The sequence below is a fragment of the Chelonoidis abingdonii genome, chromosome 3 (genome assembly GCF_003597395.2).
Source record: "Chelonoidis abingdonii isolate Lonesome George chromosome 3, CheloAbing_2.0, whole genome shotgun sequence".
NCBI classification, from domain to species: Eukaryota; Metazoa; Chordata; order Testudines; family Testudinidae; genus Chelonoidis; species Chelonoidis abingdonii.
The window spans coordinates 70,333,048-70,345,492 of NC_133771.1; the positions used below are offsets into that span (position 1 = coordinate 70,333,048).

Below are 12,445 nucleotides of genomic sequence, written 5' to 3' on the forward strand. Positions count from 1 at the left end.
CCTCAACTTACAAGGACTGTGAGTCAAAGAAATCAGCCACTGACCCCTCTCATAAGTCATCAAAAAATAGAGTAGGAAATCCCCATAGTGAACCCCAAGCCAACCATAAACAATCTCCAGTACGCTCAGTATCCTCTCTAGCATCTGCACTGAGACAATCTCAGACAGATGGCAGATACCACTGGCACACTTAAAAACTCAATAAGCACAGGCACTGAGTTAACAGCACCAAAGGATAAGGACAGGAGTCAGCACTCACTAAGATGATGGTGCTGGTACATGCTACTCCATCAGCACCATCATCAATGTCCATTCAGCACTGGAGTGGTCAGTGTGAGCAAAAATCTCCATTCCCCTGGTACTGCCAGTGGCACCAAGCCAGTCGGTACCACTGGAAATTCCAGCACTTGAGAGACCTCTGCATATCCAACGTACAGGAGTCTCCTTGTCTGAGTACTGGGACCTCCACACCCAGTCTTCTTGTGGTATGTGAGTCTTCCCTGCCACACGTCCCTGCTTTCTAGCGCCAACTCAGACAGCGAACCAGAGGCAGCTATATCACTACTTCTCTCAGGCTGCCTGTGGTGCCCAATACTAACAGGGCCCCTCAGGTATACCCTCAGATGGCCCCACCACTGCCATCTTGGTGCAGTCAACTGTTGGCACCACCATGGGGCTCTATGCCTCCATCACGCCAGTGGCCCGTGCATCTCAAGCTTCTAGTCCTACCGAGATGGTCCCCCTCGGCTATGGCGTCCAGAGCCTCAGAACCTCCAGAAGAACATGGAGGAACAGGAGGGCAGCATTGAGGAAGAGTGACTCTGAGGACCATATCCTCCTTTCCCATATGAGGCCATTGTGCCTCCCACACCATCCCTGGCTGACTTCTGCCTTTTCCAGGACCTAGCAAAGAGAATGGCAGACACTCTGCAGATACCATTAGAAGAAGTCAACAACACCCATCACAAGTTCCTTGACGTACTCCACTCCTCCTTATCCTCAAAAATAGCCCTGCCTATTAATGAGGCTCTTCTGGACCTCAGAAAAACCATATGGCAGACCCCAGCATCTGTGGTGCCTACATGCAATTGGGCCAGAAAAAAATAGGTCCCAGCAAGGGAGATGAAATTCTTCTTTTCCCACTCTCCACCCAACTCCACCATGGTGGATGCTGTCAATTCTTGTGGCCATCAAGACCAAATGAGGCCCGCTCCCTACAATGAGGATTGGAAGCATTTGGACCTCTTTGGAAGGAAAGCCTACTCTTCTGCCTTTCGAATTGCCAATGACCAAGCCCTAACTATGAAATATAACTGTGAACTACTAGAAACTCCGCAGTTTTATTGATCAGCTGCCTGATGTGCACTGCAACCAATTCATAGCCATCATTCAGAAGGGACAGTTAGTGGCCAAGACAACACTACAATCTGCTCTTGATGCAGCCAACACAGCACCAGGTCCATCTCCATGGTGGTGATTATGTGGCATGTGCCATGACTACATCTGCTGAGCTTCCCTAATGAGGTCCAGACAATTGTCAAAGACCTTCCCTTTGAAGGCACCAAATTCTTTGCAGAGAAGATGGATTTCTCTCTTCGCACCCTAAAAGAGTCTAGAGATACTCTCTGCTCCCTGGGCATGGGCATCTACACACCAGGACAAGAGAAAATTTAGTCCACAGCCCAGTACAAACCATGTACTTTCCAATACCCAACTCAACGCTACTACAAGCCTCAGAGAAAGAAAATTAAGTACACTAGGCATAAATCGTCTGTCCCACAGTTTTTCACATCCCAGCCATCCAGTTCCAAGCACCAATTTTGACGTGTTGGTCAGTGTGACGATAGACCACTCCCCTGAACCACTACAGCTGACCACTGCTTTCCACTATTTGGCCACCATCTGAGAATGCATAACATCAGACTAGTGGGTCTTGGAGATTGTTCATAATGGGTACTCCATTTTACCTCCCAACCCCCTCCACAACACCCTTCCCTGTCCCTCTTCAGGGACCCATCTTGCAAGAATTTACTACAAGAGATGGATCATGTCCTTCTCCAGTTAGGAGCCATAGAACCAGTACCCTCAACATCTATGAGGCAAGGGTTTTACTCATTATTTCCTAATACCCAAGAGGAAAGAAGGTTGGAGACCCATATTAGACCAGAGTACTCAAGTTTGTCAGAGCTCAAAAATTCAAGATGGTCAGTCTAGCAACAATTATTCCAGCATTGAAGCAGGGAAACTGGTTTTCAGCCATCTACTTTCAGGACACCTATTTTCATATCTCACAGACAGTTCCTTAGATTTAACCTAGGACAAGACCACTACTAGTACAAAGTACTTCCCTTCTGGCTATTATCTACTATGAGAGTATTCTCCAAGGTTCTCTCAGTAGCGGCCGTGCACTTACATTCCCAAGGGATTGTGATTTACCTCTACTGGACAATTGCCTCCTCAGAGCTCAGTCCCTCCAAGAGGCTCATTGACTCACCAAATCTGCAATAGACTCTTTCACAGAACTTGGCCTTCAGATCAACGCCCAGAAATCAACCCTCGTTCCAGTTCAACTTCTGGAATTTGTAGGTACCGACCTCAACTAGTTACAGGCCAGAGCACTCCTCTCTCAACGCAGATTCCTCTTCTTGGCCACACTCATAGAGATTGTTCAAAAGAGCCCACAAATATCAACCAGACACTGCCTCCAACTCTTGGGGCATATGGCAGAAGGCACGATGATACCACATGCCAGGCTTCACATGCAATGCCTCCAGATGTTGCTTCTCACCATTGATGCATCGCTCATAGGGTGGTGCGTGCAGCTAAAAGACCTCACAATATAAGGCAGGTGGTCATCCATAGAGCTATTCCTTCACATCAACCTCCTAGAGCTAAGGGCAGTCAGGAATGCTTGCGCCCATTTCCTCCCATTGATCAAGGGATCACAAATGAATCTCCTAACAGACCACATGGCAAGTATATACTACATAAGTCTACAGGGGGGAGCCAGTTTGCCCTCCCACTGTGCAGAAGCAATGAGTCTATGGAACTGGTATATTTCTCATGGTGTCACAGTGTCAGCAGCTTCCCACATGACCATGGGTGGGAGATAAACAGCTATACTTCACGATCTATTCAGGCCATGGGGCACACCGACCACAGAGCAGTTCGCCACTTACCTACATGACCGCTCCAAAGCAGGGATAGGACAACACTTCATGGGCAACGCTCTCCTCCTCACCTTTTCTATGCCTTTCCTCCTTTCCCCCAATTGTCAAAAGTCCTGTTAAAAATAAGAGAGAGCGAGCACACATCCTGCTCGATTGCTCCTACATGGCCAAGACCGACTTGGTGCCCTTACCTGTCATAACTCACAATGTGCCCACCAATCTCTCTCCAGTGCATGCCATACCTCCTCTTGCAGAACAAAGACGCACCCTACATCCCAACCTAGGGATTCTTTGCCTCAAGGCGCAGCTCCTTCATGGCTCCAACGCTTAGAACTCCTGCTCAGAGGAGGTACAAGAGGTATTTCTACACAATAGAAAGTCCTCAACACGCCATATGTACCTGCGAAAATGGTCCAGATTCCGGTTTTGGTGTTCTTCCCAACAAATCTCCCCAACATCTGCAGCTATTCCAAAGATCCTAGAATATGTACTGACCCTAAAAAGATTGGGGTTCTCTCTCCGCTCTTAGAGTCCACCTAGCGGCTATAGCAGCCTTCCCCCAACCACAAGATTCCTCAGGCATATAGTAAACCTTTTCCCATAGCCCAAATTTCTATCCCCACATGGTACCCAAACCCGGTATTGAAAGGACTGACTAGGTGTCCCTTAGAACCCATGGCCACCTGTTTGCTATCAGGAAGGCCGTTTTCAATGAGGTGTGTAAGCAATCAACCTGGATAGGAGAATAGGAGAAATGGCAGCTCTGATAGCTCATCCCACACACAGTATTCTTTCGGGACAAGGTTACTCAGGTTGCATCCAAATTTCATCCCTAAGTTAACCTCTCCTTTGCACATGAATCAATTGATTCACCTTCAGACCTTCTACCGAGACAATAGATAGGCTATATTAAACATACTAGATGCCAGGAGAGCCCTTGCCTTTTACCTGGATAGGACAAAGACTTTCAAGAACTCTCCTAAGCTCTTCTCTAGTGCAAAAAGGTCCAAGACTCTTAGCAATATCAAGCTAGACACTCTCCCAGTGGGTCTCAAACTACATTAGACAATGTTATCGAGTTTGCAATATGATCCCTCCATATAGTATTCGCACGCACTCCACAAGGTTGATCTCATCCATCGCCTTCTTCAAGAATGTCCCTATCAGAGATCTGTAAAGCAGTGATATGGGCATCAGTCCACACCTTTTCAGAACATTATGCAGTCAATGCCATCTTCAGCACCACAGTATTCTCATCTGTAACTCACCCAACTCCAATAGAGATACTGCTGAGGAGTCACTTACAGTGGAGCACCTATAGGGAGGCTACTCAAAGAAGGAAAAAATGTTATTCACCTTGTGCAGTAATGATGGTTCTTTGAGATGTGTCCCCCAGTGTGTGTTCGATAACCCAGCCCTCCTCCCCTCTACTTTGGAGTTTTTTTCTATTACTCTGCGTTAGAGAAGGAATTGAGGGAGGTTAGCCCATGTGCACTGCCTAGCCTTGTGGTAGGGCATGAGGAGAGACAGGGCACGTGCGGGCCTAATGAACACTGTTACTGAAGTTCTCCTGTCAGTAGCGCAGGGACACAAGCACACCTAAAGTGGAGCACCTATAGGGACACATCTCAAAGAACCATTGTTACTGCACAAGGTGAATAACGTCGTCTTTTTGCAAACCAGATGATACATCGTTTAATTTCTTATGTCACCTGTGGATTTGTTGGGGGTTTTTTTTGTTGGTTTTTTTCGGGGAGTGGAGATTTGGGGGTTTTTTTGTACTCATCACCATACTTCTAGAGGCACAAACAATAAATATGGAAAAATACCGACAGTACGAACTTCCTGAGTCATCTGGGTTGATCATATTTGTTTTAAACACTAGAGATCTTTAAAGATAAAATACGCAGTGAAAACTACTTCCTTCATTTTTTTTTTTTTTTTATCTACCAGAATCAAACTCTGAAAAGTGACGTCGGATGCATTTCTAATACTGCTCCTGACATATGCATCGTGTATAAACTTCATTTGGAGTGTGGCAGATTAATAAATCTTGTTGACTGGTTAGAGGTATGTGAAGATGAAAATATTTGATATATATGTATAGTCTCTAGATTTTGCTGATTTTTTTTTTGCATGCTTTTCTTGATTTTGTTTTTCTCTTCAATGTCATCACTTTTGAAAGCCAAAGTCTTCTCATGCCACACTGACTCCTGTCCCTGCAAGTACAAGTAAGGCCCACAAATCTCCATCCCACTCAACCTCCCCTCCCAGTGCCAGGAATCACTGCTATCCCAACAATGAAAATCCGTTGCTGCTTGTACCTTGTTTATGTTGAGTAAACCAAATTTTATGGTTTACAGAGCTACCTTTTTCCTCTTTAGCCTTTTAACATATGCTGATGCACATGTTCACAGAAAAGCCTGTGTAATGCAAGTACTGTCTCTGAGATGTGTGCTTGGAGGGGTTATGTATCTTACCTGCTTTTCTCTTTAGGCCTTTTCAACTGTGGTAACAGCGGTTGAAGGAACAGACCCAGATGCAGTGGCCACAGACCAGGTGGATGAAATTATCCAGTATCCTTTATTTCTTGCTTGAATTTATTTTTTAATGTTCATATATGTACACGCCCCTGGCCTTTTTTTCATGGATGAACAAAGCTTTTACTAATGCAGCTTCCCCATGCACTGAGAGCTGACTGAAAGAGGGCTTAATACTCTTCACAAAATCTTTTAATACAAAAAGACAGTTGACCAATTGTCATATGGTGCTTTTTGCCAAAACCTTAACTATTTTAGGGTTAGGTGAGGTCCCAAGTGCCATTTCATTATTCCGCAGCATATTGTAGATTTCCTTTAAAAATGTCAACTTGCATTTAATATTTCTAAGGAAGTTAAACCTCTACTATTTAAAATCAAGTATATCTAGGTGTTGAGGAGAGATGAATGGCACAAACAAACACATCAAAGGCATTACCTCACTTATTATGCAAATAAAAATAATGCTTGAAGTGAAGTCAAAAGCTGGGGGATTGTTTCTGCAACCAGAGGATGAGTTTCAGTCACGTGGGTGGGATTCTTCCCCTCGTTCTTCCAGTTTTGTTGTCCAGGGATGTACAAACAGAATAACCCTAAATGTTTTGAGTTTACAAAATTAATATTTTGTAGCCCCCTCTCCTCAGTCACCACCACATCCAACCCAAACAGCTAGGACCTGCACAGGCTAGAGCAGTGGTTCTTAAACTTTTTTACTGGTGACCCCTTTCATATAGCAAGCCTCTGGGTGCGAGCCCCCTCCCCCCCCAACACCATTATAAATGCTGGAGGCAAAGCAGAGTTTGGGATGGAGGCTGACAGCTCACAACCCCCCATGTAATAACCTCATGATCCCCTGAGGGGTCCTGAGAGCCCCTAGGTTAGACCAAGGGCCACTTTATCCTATAGGTCAGAGGTCATGTTGCCATGATTTAAACAAATTTCAATCTGTGCGCACACCTTCTTGAAACAATGCTTACTATGCACCAATAAATCCCTCCCATGCTAGAGAGAAATTTGAGTGGTGACTTCATTAAATTCAATTATTCTAATCATGGCATATATACTTGTTAATTTCCTTTACCAGAACTTCCAGCGCTCGTTTTATTAGAGCTGTTTCAGAATTGGAACTTTTAGGGTTCATAAAGCCTAGCAAACAGAAAACAGATCATGTGGCAAGACTGACATGGGGAGGCTGTTAAATGATATAACAAGACCAACCAACATCTGCATGCTGCCTGTGAAAGTTCATTATGGCATGTGGGGGACAGTGCAGCCCCTAGGACAAATTAATCCCTTATGTAACTCTACTGATGTTAAAGGAGTTAAAACTAAGGATGAATTTGACTTATGTACTATATTTTAATTGCCAACAAAATACTACCTCTTTTCTATACGTTTGTATGGACAAGGAGTCAGCTTTAGTACATGATTTAATATTCACTCAAACCTGCAAGTTCTGAACCCTGTTCTATACCAGTTTTCATCTTCTGGAATGTATGATGTGGTTTAGGCTAGGAGGCCAGAATGAGATTAAAAGAAAATTCAACACAATGTGTAACCTTGAATGCTGAATGTTATTTGCTCACAATTTGGATTTAAATGGTCACGTTATGAAATGTTCTCCAGATACTGCATATTTTCAAAAAAAATTTCTGAGAATTTAAACTGTGACCTCCCTTGTGGTGTGCAGTACCAGCCACTCCAAGCAGAACTATGTGATGATACCTTGGGAAGACTCATCTACAAACAGAAGAAAACCAGGTTTCTGTACTAGAAAATGAAGAAAGTGTTCCTGAACGGACAAAAACAATTGTTCCTATCCAATTTGATAACATAGCTGGACAGTAAATAAGATTATTTCAAAAATACTCCTTTAGTTAGATTTCATTATCCAGATAGGAGAAATTAGAATATTGCACAGTTGAGTGCTGAAGGAAGGTAATAAAATACCCCTTTAAAGTACGAGGTCATTATCTCTCCCCTGAAGATTTTTGTTCATTGTCATGGGACAAGAAACAAACAGCTGTGTGGGAATGTAATGTTGACTTGATTTTATAACTGACAGCTATTCAGCCACTGCTATCATGTGATGGGTGGAATATTCCAAACCACTTGTGCCCTATGCAAGGAATGAAACAAGTTTAATCATGGGGCTGTCCTATCCTAGTGAAGTGTAGACATTAAGACAGAACCACACCAGATCACAAACCTACTGATTCTGAATTGTTTGTAAAGTGCCATCAGTCTGGAAGTACTATGTGGGAGCCTAAAATAAGGGTACACTGTTTCTCAGCATTAAAAATCTGCAATACAGGATTGTCCTGATACTGTAATCTATTGTGACTTTTCACCCCAGGAAGATAAATAGTTGAAGTAAATGTGATTATGCAATGTTTGACTTTTTTTTTTTAAGTTAGATCTCAGTGTGGAATAGCATGGGCAAGCTAGCCTATGTCAAAGCAAGGACCAAGTTTATATTTTTTCTGATGAACTGATAAATAGCCCCCCAAAGTAGTCAGATACATTCTCAATGTGGTGTGTGCAAACTTCAGTCCAGAGAGTCTTACTCCCATTACTAGGAGCTGCACAGCTGAAGGGTTATGTATTTACTCCAAAAGGCCAACCAGTGCTTCCCAGCCCAGCCAGTGGAAATTTTGACTAGTAACTTCATGCATGCTATCCAAAAAGACAAAATCATAATTCTTTGGGGGAGGGGGAAATAAACACGCTTGGTTGCCTTGTTTGATGAAATAATTGCATTTCTGAAAAACCCACTTGCTCATATGCAGAAAAAAATAAATCTGACAAAGGAACATGGTGATGAGGATAAGGATGAGTTATGTACTGTAATTGCCTCCAAAATGTGAGGGACAAAATACCTAAACATGACTTACTCCTTGTGATGGATGACATTAATGCTAAAGTAGAATGTGACAACCAAGCAATGGAAAGAGTAACTGGGGAAAGCATGCATTGGGAACAGTCAACCAAAATGGCAAGACGCTTCTTGAACTGTGATAAGTATCTGACCTAGCTCTTGCAAGTGCCATATTCCCTCTCACACACAACCACATCTGCATTACTCTGAGATTCAGATAATCTGTTCAAGATGTAAGGGCATATATAGAGCAGCAGATTAAGCAGTGCCCATAATACTTGCATTTCTAAATTGAAATTAAAGTTAGATCAGCTTTAAACAAAGTGGTAAAGAAAAAAGTATAAAATTAAAAAATCAAAACAATGTGAGAAGTTCTAATGTTAACTAAAGAACAGATTTGAGGCACTGCCAGCAGCAGAGGTGAGAGAGACGAAGAAAAATGGGAAGTGCTCAGAGATAATGTGATTTAAGCTGCAGCATTCACACATTGGTATCAGCAGAGGCAGAACAAGAATTGGATAAGCCAGGAGATGCAGCATCTCATCAAGGAAAGAAGGTACTGAAATACAACTTCTGCATATAAAGGCCAACAAACTATTGAGAAAGGCAAAGGAGGAGTATAAGAAAGTGAAATTCAAGGAAAGGTAAACAGGTGTTGAAGATCTAAGCAGCTGAAGCTGCTGATGATTGCAAATTTCAACAGGGCCAATAAACAAAATGGAAAAATGCTTACAACTGAGGTAAAATTGAGCAGATGGACAGAGCATCTTGAAGTCAATAGAGACAGCCCCCATCTGCATCAGATTTTGATTAAATGTGAACCTGATCAAATTGACTGATCCAACAGAAATGTGCAGGCTGCAATCAAAGCTGAAAAATAAAGTAGCAGGTGATCAAATTTATACAGTTACAGTTGCCCTTTCAGGTAGTGTTAGAAGCATCTGCACAGTACACATATCAACAGGAGTGCAAAGACTATGTATGAAGCGAGTGGATACATAATTAAAAAAAAAATCTTTGCAGCTAAAGATATTGCTGTCTCTCCTTGCCAAAACCTAGAGCTATAGTTACCTCTCAAACCAGCTCCACTTAGTACTAATCAAGAATTGCCTCTTCCCTTAATGGTACAGTATCTAGAAACTTTCTCTGCATCCCATCCTAAGGTGACATACACAGTCACTATGGGGACAGTTGAAATCCCCATTACTGACTTTTCTTTTAATAGCCTCTCTAATTGTCTGGAGCATTTCACCATCTTGGCCAGTAGTGTATCCCTATTGCTATATTCTTATTCAAGCACGGAATTTCTATCCAGAGAGATTCTACAGTAGTTAAATTCCTTTAAGATTACTATATTTGACTTTCACATATGCTGCTCCCCAGCAGCAAGACCTACTGTCATTCCTATATATTTTGTACTATAGTACTGCCATGTCCGATTATCATTTCACCAAGTCAAAGATGCCTATTATATCAATATCCTCTTTAATACCACTCAGATTCATTTGTATGCAAGCACTTATAAAATTTGTCACTGTTTAGCTGTCATGTGATGTAACTGAATAAGACTCATTTGACTGTTTCTCTTTAGTTCTTATCCGTACTTTATCAATTTCTCTCCTTACCAGGATATACAGAATTCCCATTAATAGACAAAATCTTCTAAGGGATGTGTCTGTCTGAACACACCTGTCACCTTCCCCCCAGCCCTTTAGTTGTAGAAGAGTTTTTTAAACTTTAATTTTACGTATCAGGAATCTGGTTCCATCCTTCCCCTACAGGCTCCTCCTTTCCCAAAAGGCTCTCCTGTTCCTAATAAATCTACCCCCCCTTCTCCCTACACCATCATCTCATCCACACAGTGAGACCCTTCAACCCTGTTCCTGGAAGCATTTCAGAGAATGCTACCATGGAGGTAGTGGACTTCAATCTCCTTCCTCACAGCCTAAATTTTAAGACCACAGTAATAGCTATTCCTGTCTCCTTGCCTATAGACAACGCAATACATTTTCAGCCCTGGTGGCTGGAACAATCTATCACTCCCTTTCTTACCACATGAAAGAGAGGCTAGGGAACAGAAATGTTACATGACAGTTGTGTGTGGTGGGGGAGGAGAATTTGGTAGAACAGGCTTGCTTCTTCCTTATGCTATAGCTCCTAGTAGTGGACAGCTGTTTATAAACTGGTTGCTTGAGTGGGCTAACCCAGCTCCTTAGTGTCATTTTGTTAAATGAAAAAAATGGTCACTGCATTCAACTTATTTTTGCTTTTGGATTGTAGGCTACGGCAAAAAAAAAAAAAAGTATTTAACTCAAGTATAACAGTGCAGGCCATAAGTCAGTGCCAACAATCCAACTGCCGGGAACTCATTTTATGTAACACCTAAGTGGAACACTCTGCCACAGGCACTTGCACAGAAGCATGGTGGTTTTAAGAGGTTCCCCACATCACAGTGCATGTCATCCCCTGGCCTACTCCAAAAGCTTTGAAAGGTGGAAGACAGGCTTTGCACTTCAAGGGATTTCGAATGAAAGAAAAAAGGGGCAAAAACAGGTGTTCAAACACACAAGAACTGTATTTATAGATTCCAGGACGAGATAATTGATCTCCTCTAATCTGTATAACACAAGCCATAGAACTTCCCCAAAATAATCCCTACAGTTTATCTTTTAAAAAGCACAAAATCTGATTTAAAATTGGCAGCGATAGAGAATTCACCATGACCCTTGGTATATTATTCCAACATTTGTTTATAGAAGGCTAAAAATCCCTACAGCACTACAGCTTGAGGAAAGAATTGGCAAGACAAATACCTCCCCTAAAATGCATCTTTCCTGTTGGTTAGTGATAACTGATAAATCACAAAAAATGCCGCTCAGAGGCTCTTAATTGTAACACACATTTTTCTCTAACTCCTTTTTAAATGAGGACTGTACAGTTCCTTCAAGGAAAAGCTCTAGTGTGAAACCAAACTGCAAGAGCCCACCATCCCTAGGTCATCACAGCCTTCACATGCTACTTCACATGCTAGAAATGCATCCTAATAGCACCGAGTTCATGGAGAAAAGGGGACCAAAAAAATAACAGCAGCAAAAAAGCCTAGAGATCGGTTTGGAACAATTAGCATATCGTTAAATGTCAATTTCACTGTACATACCCCACTGAAAATAGATAGGCCAAGTAAGAACAATGCTGCTTACGAACTGAGTTTAATGTAAGGATACTTATTTTGTTTTGAGATTTGTTTTAACAGTTACGCTTTAACTTTCTGAATCTCTCATGTCATTAAATAATTTCCCACAACTGAAAATTTAAATAAATAACGGTAAAAATGTCTAAACACACACCTATGCCATCAATTGTATTAAAAAGACACCCTGAATTTGGCTAAGGTTACCTAAAGCCGTTCAAGTATCTACTGTAAGCATTTTCTCATCCATCTGGTTCATTTCAAACTGGCATTACGCAAGCTACACTTAACCCTGGTCTACACTGGTGTGGGATATTGATCTAAGTTGCACAACATCAGCTACGATCAACCTATTGTGGTGCCTTCACCACGGTGAATCGACTGCTACCGCTCCCCCACTGACTGCCTGCGCCTCTCGCAGCGCTGAAGTACAGGAGTAGACAGGAGAGGGCTTGGGCTAGTCTAGACATGATAAATCGATCCCTGCTGGATCGATCACTGCCCGCCGAGCCGGTGGGTAGTGTAGACATACCCTTAGAATATACACACGGCTATAGTGGTGGTGTACTTGAGATGGAGAGATTGTGGGTCAGCATAAACATAGCTATAGTGGTATGACAGCACGTGTTATTTACAGTAACTATCCTCCCCCTCATGCTTACCATAAAAG

At 42.5% G+C, this 12,445-nt stretch overlaps 1 protein-coding gene across 2 annotated transcripts in view; it reads left to right on the forward strand.

The window, feature by feature from the left end:
- Positions 1-8,087, forward strand: part of ORC3 (origin recognition complex subunit 3) — a 69,431-nt gene extending 61,344 nt beyond the window's left edge. For both annotated transcript variants that reach the window (XM_032771840.1, XM_032771841.1), the window contains exons 18-20: positions 5,124-5,240; positions 5,667-5,746; positions 6,801-8,087. In XM_032771840.1, coding sequence (XP_032627731.1) covers positions 5,124-5,240; positions 5,667-5,746; positions 6,801-6,906 — 303 coding nt within the window. In that variant the 3' untranslated portion in view covers positions 6,907-8,087. The remainder of the gene's footprint in view (positions 1-5,123; positions 5,241-5,666; positions 5,747-6,800) is intronic.
- The last annotated feature ends 4,358 nt before the right edge of the window (positions 8,088-12,445 follow it).